The 13547-nt window shown below is 44.3% G+C and overlaps 1 protein-coding gene across 1 annotated transcript in view; it reads right to left on the bottom strand.

Annotated features, from left to right (window-relative positions):
• The window catches only part of EXOC4 (exocyst complex component 4), a 289405-nt gene that overhangs the window by 258152 nt on the left and 17706 nt on the right, over window positions 1–13547 (bottom strand). Inside the window, exon 3 of the mRNA XM_005530978.3 lies at window positions 11129–11323. Coding sequence (XP_005531035.1) covers window positions 11129–11323 — 195 coding nt within the window. The remainder of the gene's footprint in view (window positions 1–11128; window positions 11324–13547) is intronic.

Raw genomic sequence — 13547 nt, 5'->3', positions numbered from 1 at the left:
ATTCCCTCAAAGGTTCTGCTGAACACCCACAGGCCTGGAGTGAGCAGAGATAAAGTGAAAAGTCTCAATTAGATGGTTTTCTTTCCAGAAAGAGGAAAAAAACCCCAAAAATAATGATAGAATCATAAAATCATGGAATGGTTTGGGTTGGAAGGGATATTAAAGATCACCCAGTCCTCATGGGCAGAGACACCTTCCACTATCCCAGGCTGCTCCAAGGCCCATCCAACCTGGCCTTGGACACTTCCAGGGATGAGGAATCCACAGCTTCTCTGGGAAAGCTGTGCCAGAGCCTCACCACCCTCAAAGGGGAGAATTCCATCCTCAATTATTTATTATTTTACTAGAAAACCAAATCCCTTCTGGCTGGGAAACCAGTCTGTTCTGAATTTAGACAACAGATATGAAAACATGAACACAAAACTGAGAAAGGTTAAAAGAAAACAATGCAGTGGGTCATAATTCAAGATAAAAAAAAAGTTGTACACAAACACAGTCTGACAAAAGGGAAAAAGCTGAGCCCTCAGAATAAAAGAGTAAATAAATAAGCAACAGCCCAGAAGGTTCCAGCCGCCTCGCTGGTGAATACAACAATTCTGACATTTAAAAGGAGAATTGATCTGCTGCTTTTACCAGGGACTCATTTTCACAAGGTACAGGAAAGGAAAATGACTAAAAACCAGCTAAAATAAATGTAGGCAGATCTAAACAAGCAGGTCACTGAATTCCATTTGCACTTGACGTGCAGGAGGTAAGGACTGAGCCTGGAAACCGCTGTGGAACGGGAGAGTCCTCACACTGCAGCTTTTGGGACTTGGCAGTGGGCAAAGAGACACAAATGCTGATCCCTCTCTTCCCTGGGGGGCCCTGGAATAGAATTCCTAGAGCAGCCCCTGGGTCCCTGGAAGTGTCCAATGCCAGGTGGGTGAGGATTTGGAGCACCCTGGGATAGTGGGAGGTGTCCTTGCCCATGAACTTCATGAGTTTTAAGGTCCCTTCCAACCCAAACCTGTGAACCAAAGTGCTGTGAGAGGCAGAAGAGCAGCAAGAAACACTCCCAGGTGCCACCCAATTCCTGTGCCATCCAATTCCTGTGCCACCCAATTGCTGTGTCACCCAATTCCTGTGCCACACAATTCCTGTGCTTCCCAATTCCTGTGTCACACAATTCCTGTGCTTCCCAATTCCTGTGCCACACAATTCCTGTGCCACACAATTCCTGTGTCACACAATTCCTGTGCTTCCCAATTCCTGTGTCACACAATTCCTGTGCTTCCCAATTCCTGTGTCACACAATTCCTGTGTCACACAATTCCTGTGCTTCCCAATTCCTGTGCCACCCAATTCCTGTACCATCCAATTCCTGTGCCACCCAATTGCTGTGCCACCCAATTCCTGTGCCACACAATTCCTGTGTCACACAATTCCTGTACCATCCAATTCCTGTACCATCCAATTCCTGTGTCACACAATTGCTGTCCCATCCAATTCCTGTGTCACATAATTCCTGTGTCACACAATTCCTGTGTCACACAATTCCTGTGTCACACAATTCCTGTACCATCCAATTCCTGTGCCACCCAATTGCTGTGCCACCCAATTGCTGTGCCACCCAATTGCTGTGCCACACAATTCCTGTGTCACACAATTCCTGTGCCATCCAATTCATGTACCACCCAATTCCTGTACCATCCAATTCCTGTATCACACAATTGCTGTCCCATCCAATTCCTGTGCCACCCAATTCCTGTGTCACATAATTCCTGTGTCACACAATTCCTGTGTCACATAATTCCTGTGTCACACAATTCCTGTGCCACACAATTCCTGTGCCACACAATTCCTGTGTCACACAATTCCTGTGCCACCCAATTCCCATGTCACCCAATTCCTGTGCCACCCACTGCCTCGGCACAGGAGCTGTGACAGATTGAGCAAAAGCCGTGGAAAAAATCAACTTGAGAAAAGAGAGGGGAGTAAATAAAGCTGTTGGACATGACTTGTACCTGGAGAGCAGTGAGAAAACATTTCCTTCAGCAGGGTTTGTTTGCATTCTCTATTTTTACCCACCTCAAAACTCCAAATCACTTGTAAGTTTATTAGCAATAAAATAAGTAAGGAGCTCCTGAATTTAAGGCGACAAAATTCCCACTTTTGCTGGACAATGCAGGGAGTCACAGAAGAGTTGGAATCACAGAATAACACCCAAAAGCCAGAGGGGCACTTGGAACCTCCACTGCTGGCAACACTTAACAAGCAGCTGATTAACTTAAGCTTCATTTATATCTTTTAACCCCAACCTCGACACAAGTTTTATCAAGGCTGTGTTTCAGCTGTAGATTTGTTGCAGCATCTCAGCTGCAAGGTGAATCAGGATGAAGCTGATGACCTTTGAGGATGGGCCAGCCAAAAAATGGGATACAAGGAAAACTTAAGAAATCCAAAGGTTGGGAATTGTCTGCTACCAAATTGCCAAGGTGCGAGGTGGCATCAAGCCCAGCCAGTAAATAGGAATTAGGTAGGATGACCCTGAACTCAAAAACCACCCTGGTGATCTGTCTAAAGCAGAGAATCTTCAGGTAAAATGACGGGAAACAGGAAAGAAAGAGATCAGGGATGATATTCCTGACTGCCACTGCCTCCTTCTCCCCAAAAACAGGAGAAGGAGCAAAGGAACCCAGGGCAGGAGGGTTAATGAGGAGCTGATGGACAGCACTGGGTGTTAACACGATGGATATTCAGGTGAGGGAAGAACTTGACTCCCAGTTTTGTTCACCTGTAAAAATCTTGTAAGGATCAACAAGCAAAAAGCAAAGAAAGAGCTATAAATTATGATTATGGTGCCTTTGCAATATTTTGGGAAGAGCTGAACTCGCTCCACGGCATGAAAGGATTTGAAAGGGGGGAAATGACACAGATGACTACAGCTGAGAGGGGGAGAGGTTTGGAAAATCATTTTGAGAGATTCTGAGCTACACACACAAAAAAGGTGCTCAGTTTACAGGAAAACAGCTCATCCCGGGACAAGCAAAGTGATCTGAGGAGGGAAGGAATGAAAAAAATGTACAAACAAAAGTAAAAAGGTTATTTTGGGCAAACCTGGTCTGAAACACCTTAACACAAAGGACAAATGGCTTTTGTTTTTCTGAAGTGTTCCAATGGCAATGACCAAAGACTGTTTTCCCTCTGCAAACTTTTAAATATTTATAAAATTATGTTCCTCACTTGCTGTCCTTTCCTCCAGCTACAGAAATTTAATTCTTTTGCATTTGCCTCAGTCACCCATCAATCATTCTCCTTCCTCCTCCACTCGCTGTAATTCATCAATGCCTTTCTAGCAACAAAGTGCTGGAACCAAAAGTGGTGCTCAGGGAAGAGAGGGGCTAAAAACAAGAGGTTTATCCAACTGCTTACTTGGACCTGAACACAAATTCTGCAATTTCTCCACCAGAACAGACAAACGACTTCCCTGAAATGGCAGAATTATCTACTGGCATCAAAGAATTACCCAAGATTTTTCCCTTTCACTTCTCATTTCCATTTTCATCCCAAACATTTCAAATGCTTTAGTAAAAACTGAATTTATTACACCTTTCTGTCAGCTTTAAAGCTGCATTTTCAAAGTAATTCAATCAGATTTATCTGCATTATTTTACAGTGCCCATAAGCCTTCAACAATTTTTTCATGTTGTTGCTGCAACGCTTTACTGGGGATAAAATTCTGCCTTACACCCCAGAGTTTAAAAAAGAATTCCAGGAAATTGATGATTGCTGGAAAAGCATCCTCTGTATTCCAACTCTGCCCCACCTTCATCACAGCCTGATTTCTTATTAAATAAACTTTCACCAGCTGAAATGAAGGGTTGGTATTAGCAGAGCCAAGAGCCCCCTGATGATGCTCTGGAGAGGCCCTGAGGACCAGCTGGGGTCAAGCACTTGGCCATGCAAAGGAGGCAGCTCCAGGTACTAAAACTTCATGCAAGAGACTGCCCTGATAATGCAAATTACAGCAGGAAAAGAATGAGAGCGAGTCATTGAAGGTGTTTCTAAGGGATAGCAATTTCATGTTCTAATGTGTTAATTAGAATTAGAACAAAAATGTGTTCTAATGTGTTTAAAACTAGCCTAAAGTTTATTAAAAAAAATAATCAGAGCAGTATTTGAAGAAAAAATGGGAAAAAATTACAGAAGAGAGGTGAAAAGTGATCTAAGAATAAATATCCCCAGTCCTTCTGTGTGAACTTACCAGGATTCTACCAAACTCAACTGGGACAAACCAAATGCCCTCAGAACCTCCTCGTGTGGCCCCAGACCTTTCACCAAACACACAAACCCCATGAGTTCCATGGCTTTGGGAATCACTGGAATATATTCCAGGTACACGTGGAATGAATAAAATTAACAAAAAACAAGGTGTCTCTTTCTCACCTGTCCCTCACCCTAAGAAATCAGCATTTGCCAATCATTAACAATTAATAGAAACCTCACATGAAATGAGATACAACCCCAGAGACATCACTTCTCAAAAGAGAATTTCAAACAGAGCCAAAATTTAAATTTACCTATAAAGGCACTTCCACAGAATCCTGAACAAACCCAGGTCTCTTATTTCCACTTACTTAATTCCAAAATATAAAACTCCACGGCAGCACCTGAATCCCAGCGCTGCACTAAGGAATGCAGAAACAAAATGAAAGTGTTTTTATTGATTTTCCTGGTTCCAGCTGAAAAGCAGGCAGTAAATAAAATGCAGACTGAGAACTGCACTGCTATTTTTATTTATTTCATTATTCCAGGCTACTTAAGGTGTAAGAACTCTTCTCACTACAAGGTGTTTTTAATTGAAAGACTCTCCTTGTGCCATCCTGAGGAAAGCCACAGGTGGCAGCTGCGGTCACGAAATAAAAATGAAACATCTCAGCCATGCCCAGGGCTACAAACAGCCCCTGTTTTCCAGGGATGTGGTGTAGAGCTTTTCCAGAGGATTAACGTGGAGTGCACAGGAAGGTGAGGAGCGCTGGAGGTTGCTGAGGAGGATGAAGAATCATGGAATTGTTTGGGTTGAAGGGACTTTAAAGCCCATCCAGTGCCCATGGGACACCTTCCACTATCCCAGGGTGTTCTAAACCCTGTCCAGCCTGGCCTTGGACACTTCCAGGGATCCAGGGGCAGCCACAGCTGCTCTGGAATGAGATGCGTATTATGGGATGAATAAGAAGAGGGTAAATATTTTGCACACAGAGCAAAAACCACCCTCAGCTCCTGAGAAAACATTTCAATAGTTTAAAGCCTTTGTTTGACTCTCTGTTCCCACAACCAGTAGGGCTCTTTGTCCTCACTGTTCTCCAGGGTATCCCTGCCCTGCTTAATTTCTCCTCTATCTCTTTCCTGTGCCACCTCCATTTGTTTTCCAGGAGAAGCCCCTGGATCCCTGGAAGTGCTCAAGGCCAGGCTGGATGTGGCCTGGAGCAGCCTGGAACAGTGGGAGGGTTTAATGTCCCTTCCAACCCAAACCATTCTGGGATTCCATGATTTCTGCACAGCATTTCCACTTATTAACACCCCTTCCACTTCTGCCCCTGCTGTCATCCAGTCACTCAGTTGTGTTGTAAAGTCCTGCCTTTAAAAGAACAAAATCACTTTTTTTGTAAAATACCAAATTTGCAGTGAGAAAGTGAGCAGCTCCAAAAAAACCCTGCTGCTATTACATCAGAAAGCAGAGCAGGAGATATATATTATTATTTTCCTGACATTAAAAACCTGAAGTTTAAGTCTTTAACACTGTAAAAGAAAGAAAAGTATGTGTTGGAGCATTCCCTGCTTCTGGAGAAATAAAACAGTGACAGTTTTTGATTTCCTGAGAAAAGGACACAGGAGAAGGATGCACCCATGAGGAAAACACAAATTCCTCACTCTGCAACACAAGGATGGGGGGAAATCAAGTGAAAAATAATCAAAGGGCTCCATCCTTCCTTCTTCCCACCTTCATTCTTCCTTCTTGTCTTCCTAATAAATAAAAATTCAGCTGGAAATAGCAATGATCCTCCCTTTTACCTCATGGACAGATTCCTGCAGTTTCAGTGTTTATTACCTGCCACAAGGGCAAATCCAGACACAAAAGCAAAGTAGCCTAAAGAGTTTTTATTTCATTCTATGACATGACCTTGAATTATTTTATTCAACAATATTTCTTCACTGTTTTCAGCATTTCAGCTCTTAAATTATAGAAACAAATGGCAAATATTAAGTTTTACCTATAGGGACATCATGGGTCAACAGTGGAATCAGAAGAATTAAAGTAACAGCAGAGATCTCCACGATCTTGAGCTAATTAATGTATTGATTACTATGCAGAGCATAATCAATGCACAGTGCTGGGAAGACTGGACATGAAACTGTTTCCTCCAAGGGCGAATCTCCTGTCCTGCTGCTGATCTCTGCTCTGGCTTCTGGTGGTGTGGAGCATTCCCAAAACAACTCCTCTGGAAGAACTTGGATTCCTCACTGCAGCAGCCAAGCTCAGGCTTCCAGGGAAGTGACATCAATCTGTCCCTGGCCCCTGCTCTGCTCCCCTCTCTGGAAACTGGTCTTAGGAAGTTCCTCCTGGGCCAGAATTTCCCCTCAATAGCAGATCACAGAATTTTGGAATTGTTTAGGTTGGAAAACAGCTCTCAGACCTCTGAGTCCAAGCATTCCCAGCACTGGCCCATGTCCCCAGTGCCACATGCACATGGCTTTAAATCCCTCCAGGGATGGGAGCTCCACCACCAGCACCCTTTCTGTGAGAAATTTTCCCCAATATAAACCTGACCCTCCCCTGGCCCAGCCTGAGGCCATTTCCTCCTCCTGTCCCTGCTGCGCCCTCGCCTGACAGGGAGTTGTGCAGAGCCACAAGGTCCCTCCTCCTGGAATCCTTTCCTTGTTTTACATTAAACAAAAACCACCCACAAATGGCTGCACGTGCACTCAAGTGCCCCATAAAAGTGAATATTGCTGCCAGTAATTCAGCGTGTGAACAAACAGCTCCGTTTCAGGCAAACGTACAAACTCTCTCTATAAAAGAGGCACATAAAGAAATGGAAAATAACTAAAATGCATTCCAGCTCAAAGAGGCATTTTATCTGTTCCAGACATTCCCAAATTCTCCAAAGCTTCACAATTCAAAGGATGCTAGAAACGGGTTCTTTTAGACAACCTGTAATGTGCAATTATAGGACAGCAAACCTGATCCTGCTGCCTGTGCTCCCGGAATTATCAAGATGCTGGAGGAACACACAACAGGAACACCTGATATTTGTGTGCTGCTCTGGCTGGATACAGAATCAGAAAGAAAAAAAAGCTGTCACTTAAAAAAAATTTAACTTCATACAAATGTAAGCTGTCACAAAGCACCTCTGCATTGTGTTTATCCGACTGGGAAAAGCTGCCAGTCTTTTATTAACAATCCTTGCCTGCATTACTCAGTCACTGCACATTAGAACCAGCAGCTGGAGAGTTTTGAGTGATAATGAAACCTGTAACAAGCCATCCTCAGCCGTCTTTTCCAAACAATAAGGGAATTAAAATTTCAATTTAAATGCAGAGGTTTGAAACACGCTTCAGTGGCAAAATTACTTCAATTAATGTGAGTGGAATACAAAGAGCAGGCTGCAGGGATGGGATGCAGCAGGCTGGAATGATGCCTTTGGAGGGATTGCATCCAGCCAGCACAGGGCTGCAAAGGTCTGATTCTGACTGTATGGATCACAAGGCTACAGGAACAGCATTAATCAGGGCTGCAATTGCAGGGTGAGAGCTACAAACTCCTTGTCGGGTCACTCTGGGCTTTTCCTGAGCCACCAGCAGCTGTTTACCTTGAGGAATGAAACCAAAGGACAGGCAGATCTATGGACACTGCGCCTCCCTGACACATCAGTAATGATTTTACATAATGTTCCTATCATATCAAAGGAGAAGGGAATTATCCTGCAGCCGGTGAGTGATTACAACATCACAGCCTCACAGAGCTGTGTTAACACAAGATGGCAAAAGCCAATGAGCCTGCAGTGATTTTTGGCCAGGGAAAAGCTCCAAATGCAGGTGAATTACTGTTTCTTTATACAGGCACATTTGTCTTCAAATGAGAATTGCAAGTGTCAATGAGTGGCTGAAATTGAGTGTTCAATTTCTACTTGAGGTTTCTCTGCATTCCTTGATGTATATTCAAAAAAGCCCATGAACTAACAGCTGCTTTTTATATCATTATTATTTGATTTATTAGAAAAAATTTACTATGCTGAAAACAAAAAAACAACCAAACAGAGCAGCAACAGAAATGCTGAAGAAGTCTATAAATCAGACAGATTTAATGCTGTCTCTCCCTCACAGCCACAGACAACTTTATCCAAGCACAGACATTTATATACACATAAGTGCTCCTATTTAAAATAAACGTACACAAAATATTGCAAACCAGTAAGATATCAAATACACCGGTTGAAAACCATTTCTAAAGTATAATGTATGAGAAATCTGAAGCAAGGTTATTTTTCTTCTTACACTTCCTAACAGATTTCAAATAGGAAATAGATTACTTGTCTGGAATTTTGAAAATATTTTTTTTTTTAATTTAAAAAGGAACTCACAAAAAAAGCCCAAACCAAGCAAAGTGGTGAAAAAAGAACCAGCATTTCAACTCATACTGATAGCAACTGTGAGTATCATATTTTGGTACCTACACTGAACACCCTTAATTTACACCTCCTTTTTCACATCTGGCAATTGGAAATACCAGGTAAAAACCACACTTTGATTCTGGAGCTGTCCAAGGCCAGGCTGGACAGGGCTTGCAGCAGCCTGGGACAGTGGGAGGTGGAAGTTTGATCACTGGATGAGGTTTGAGGTCTCTCCCAACCCAAACCATTCCATGATGCTGTGACTGCAGCAGGGCTGGCACAGGAGAAGAGGAGGAACAGAAAAACAAAAGGGAGGTAATGGCAGAGTGAAACCAGACACGAGGATGTGACAGCAACAGCAAAAACCAGCTGGGGTCCACAGGCCATGGGAGGGTGGGATGAGAGTGGCATCCAGCTGTGGAAAATGTACCAGAGGGAACAAGGTAAGTTTTACAAAGTCATGTTTAAGTTAAAATAAGATAAAGCTAAAAGGAAATTAAAGTTCAGGGTGACAATTTCCAGCTTTTCCTTCTGCAGGGTAATGACTTATTAAAAAGAAGTGAAGAGACGCAGCTAAGAGAGACAACAAAGGACAGTAAAGTGGAAAAAAACAACAAAATAAGCAATGAAAAGATGGCCTTAAAGGCACTGTCTGGAAAAGAGGAGTAAGAAACAGAGGACGAGTAAGAAACTCTTAGTAAGTAAGAGGAAGAGAGTAAGGAACAAAATGCTTTTGCCTGCACTTTTAACCATAAAATGGTTCAGGACAGAAAGAATCTCTGGAGAATACCAAATCCACTTCCCTGCTCAAGCATGGAGCCATGTCAAATCTGGATTTGGAAATTTTCCACAGAGGGAGACACCAAAACCTCTCTAGGTCTATAGAGCTTGTTCAAGTGTTCAACCATCCCCACAGTAAAAAAGGGCTGGTTTAGGGTTAAACTATTCCCTGTGTTTCAGGCTGTGCCCATTCCTCCTTTCTCCTGTCCCTGGGCACCATCAAGGAGAGTCTGGCTCTGTTTTCTTTGCACCCTCCCATGTAACAATAAAAAGCATCAAAAACATCTCCCTGAGAATTCTCTCAGCCTCTCTCCATGTGAGATGCTCCTTAAGCATCCCTGTAATCCCCCACTGGCCTGGACCCAGTAACTCCATCTGTCTTTACTGGAGAGCCCATGACTGGACTGGGCACTCCATATGTCAGGACTGAGAAGAGAAAGATCACTTCCCTTGTTTTTAATTCCTAGGAGACAGTTCCAGGTAAGGAAGGATTGGAGTCTGGTGAGGAAATGTGCTTGTTAAGTTTAGAAAATGAAAGAAAGATTGTTATTAGAGAAGTGCAGGAAGCTTCTAAACTCCTGCACAAGACAGGAACTGAAAAGCAAGCTTATAGAAGAGATGGAACTGAAGAGAAAAAACGCTTGAAGGAAGGGAGAAAAAGAGATGAAACAAGAGCTGGAAGTAAGCAGAAGGATCAAAAGGCCTGGGAAAAGAACCACAGAGTCACAAAACCAAGTAGGTTGCAAAAGATGCCTGAAATCATCAAGTCCAACCTATGGCAAATCCCACCACTGAGTGCCACATCCAGTCATTCCTTGGGGACCTCCAGGGGTGGGGACTCCAAACCTCCCTGAGCAGCTCATTCCCACCTCTAATCACCTTTTCTGTGAAGAAATTCCTTCTAATGCCCGACCTAAACCTTAAGACTTTGTTCTCTCAAAGGAATTTCCCCTCTGAATAATGACCAAAGTTGTGAGTGCATTCTGGGGATGAAAGAGGAGGGACACAGGAGTTCCTTCTATAATAAAAATGGGTTTGAAATAATTGATAAGATTTTAAGAAAGAAGATGCTCCAGGCGGGGGGGGGGAAAAGGGGGGGGGAAAAGGGGGGGGGAAAAGGGGGGGGGAAAAGGGGGGGGGGAAAAGGGGGGGGGGAAAAGGGGGGGGGAAAAGGGGGGGGGAAAAGGGGGGGGGAAAAGGGGGGGGGAAAAGGGGGGGGGAAAAGGGGGGGGGAAAAGGGGGGGGGAAAAGGGGGGGGGAAAAGGGGGGGGGAAAAGGGGGGGGGAAAAGGGGGGGGGAAAAGGGGGGGGGAAAAAGGGGGGGGGAAAAGGGGGGGGGGAAAAGGGGGGGGGAAAAGGGGGGGGGAAAAAGGGGGGGAAAGGGGGAGGGGAGAAAAGGGGGGGGAAAAGGGGGGGGGAAAAGGGGGGGGGAAAAGGGGGGGGGAAAAGGGGGGGGGAAAAGGGGGGGGGGGGAAAAGGGGGGGGGAAAAGGGGGGGGGAAAAGGGGGGGGGAAAAGGGGGGGGGAAAAGGGGGGGGGAAAAGGGGGGGGGGGAAAAGGGGGGGGGAAAAGGGGGGGGGAAAAGGGGGGGGGGGGAAAAGGGGGGGGGAAAAGGGGGGGGGAAAAGGGGGGGGGAAAAGGGGGGGGGAAAAGGGGGGGGGAAAAGGGGGGGGGAAAAGGGGGGGGAAAAGAGTACCAGCATGTCGGTGGCGTTGAGGTAGCGCTTGCTGGCCATGCACTGCTCCAGCTTCTGAGGGACCTGCTTGATGTTCTCGATCTCATCCAGGAGGTTCAGGACGTGCTTGTGCTCGATGCCCTCGATCCACAGCTTGCGCAGCTCGTCCCGTTTGCAGTGCAGCAGCATCTTGCAGGACAGCAGGTTCTCCTTCACCTGCAGCAGCACAGCAAGGGTTAATGACATCTGTCCCTGCAACTGAGAGCGGCCCTTCCCCATGTTTGCTTTATTAGGAATTCAAAAAATATCACCAGGCTAAAACCAAATTTGATCTCCTTCATACTGCCTTGGCTGAGGAGAACTTTTCAGACCCTAAAAACTGAACTCTCGTAGTGAAATGTTCTTTAATACAAGCTTGATACCAATAGTGAGAACTGAAGTACCACAGTGCAATTAAACACCAGATCCTTTTAACCACAACCAAGGCCATTTCCCAAAAACAATTCAGTATTTTGGCCAACAGCAAGAATCCAATTTTCTGTGGAAGCAAATAAGCCACCAATAACTTTCCTGGTGCAAACATCTTCCAGCTGCCTATTAAATCCTTTGGCAGTCTCCTCCTTTCTCAAGTTTGGTGTTTTTTCTCTGAAACAAGTCCAGATAAGAGTAAAGTAATTTTCCCAATAACTTGAGCAATACCAGTTTTTTTGGAAGAGAAGATTTAATCAGAACATTTATGAGTACAAATCAGCATTTCCATTATTTATCAAGCCATTTACAAACCCTTTAGTGCTGCCATGCAGTTTCATTCTGAGCCTCATGCCATCTTCCAAGTGGCAAAATCTCTAATTTCTCTCAGTTCAGGCAACCCTAAGAGTTTTTCTTTTCCATTCCCTCAATTCACAGCATTCCCTCCTTTCAGATTCTCCCTGGTAAGGTCAGTGTAACCTAGCTTTTCCTGCATAATGCAAATCAACAATCCATACTAAAATGTGGAAGCAATTAGCAGCACAGCTTCACACATTGCCTTCACAGCACTCTTGTTTTGTGAGAAGTTATGAATACTTGGGGCCCAACCTTATCTCAGGCTGAACTCTCACTGAATTACACATGAAGAGAGACACTCAGAAGGAGCCCTTCAATTTATTTTTAAATAATGAGCCTTTAAAGCACTCCACAAATCCCACTTGAGCTGCACTTTCTCCTACCTTGTTCACCTGAAGGCAGTTTTAAAAAAAATATTGGTGAAAAACACATCACTGGACCAAAACTGGACACTGGTACATAACAACAGCTCCATAAAACAGCCTCTGTCCAGAGGCAGGAGAGTTTGAGATTTCAATACTGCACTCTAAAATGTCCTTCTGAAATGAGAAGCATAGAAAAATCCTCAGCCAACAACAAAAAACCTCATCTGAGAGTGTCCAAAAAGCAGAGGCAAACTAAAATACACACTGAGATCATTTCACATCTAATCCCTGTTCAATACATTAACTGGAAATGTCTCACTGACCTGGCACAGCTTCATCAGTGGACTGCAGCTACAGAGAGCCAAATTAGGTCAGAAGGAATTCCAGAATTCCAGAAGCAATCTCACCAGACATTCCTGCTCCTGTCCTTACAGGAAAGATCATTGACTCCATCCACATCTGGGAGCAGGGCAAGAAATGAACAGATCTTTGAAAAAAAACCTCCCCTTGGGAGCCCAAATTGGTTCTGCTTCATAATTCAGTTTTACAGAAGCAACACCTCAGTAGCTAAAATCAAAGCTAAACCTTTCCCACCAGGAATTCACACAAGAATTGACTACAAAAGGCAGATCCACAGGAGGATCTGGAATGTCTGTCACTTGTACAATTCCCACCTTGCACAGAGGGGAACATGAAGAGCAAGCCTGGGAGTGTAACACAGATTGATGACAAACCAGATCTGGGGCCTCCTGTGAGATTAGGTCAAAACCACTTCAATACATATTGACCAAAACTAATAAGCAAACTTAAATACCAAAAGGTCCCTCACCCTCACTGTCATTCTTCTAGGTGGGACCCAAAGGTCACACCACTCTCCGCTTGCGTTGACCTCTGCAAAGCTTTGCACACTGTGTGAAACCAAGCCACTGCCTACAGTTGATTTCAAATTTAGTGGAATTGATCTCTGCTTTCAGAGTGCTGAGCTTTGTCCATAAATCCTGGAATGAACTCTTACCCCTGGAAAGCAGCAGAACGCTCTCATTTTCTTTGAAAATGTTAAATGAATTTTCAAAGTCAGAAGGGTCAGTACCTAACGCCACAAGGGTAAAAATCTGCTGCTCCTAAAGCACTGCTGGGAAAGGTTTTAAGCTGAGACTTCCACAGAGCCAGGAAAAAAAAAGAAGTTAGAAAAATTTGCAAAGTTAAGGTACAGCAAACTGCACAGGAAGTGCAAGATAGGAGCCCAAAGA

This window comes from Pseudopodoces humilis, chromosome 5 (genome assembly GCF_049639895.1).
Source record: "Pseudopodoces humilis isolate 2021_Gansu_Grassland_sample_001 chromosome 5, ASM4963989v1, whole genome shotgun sequence".
In the NCBI taxonomy this organism is placed as follows: domain Eukaryota; kingdom Metazoa; phylum Chordata; class Aves; order Passeriformes; family Paridae; genus Pseudopodoces; species Pseudopodoces humilis.
This window is presented reverse-complemented; position numbering and strand designations above follow the sequence as displayed.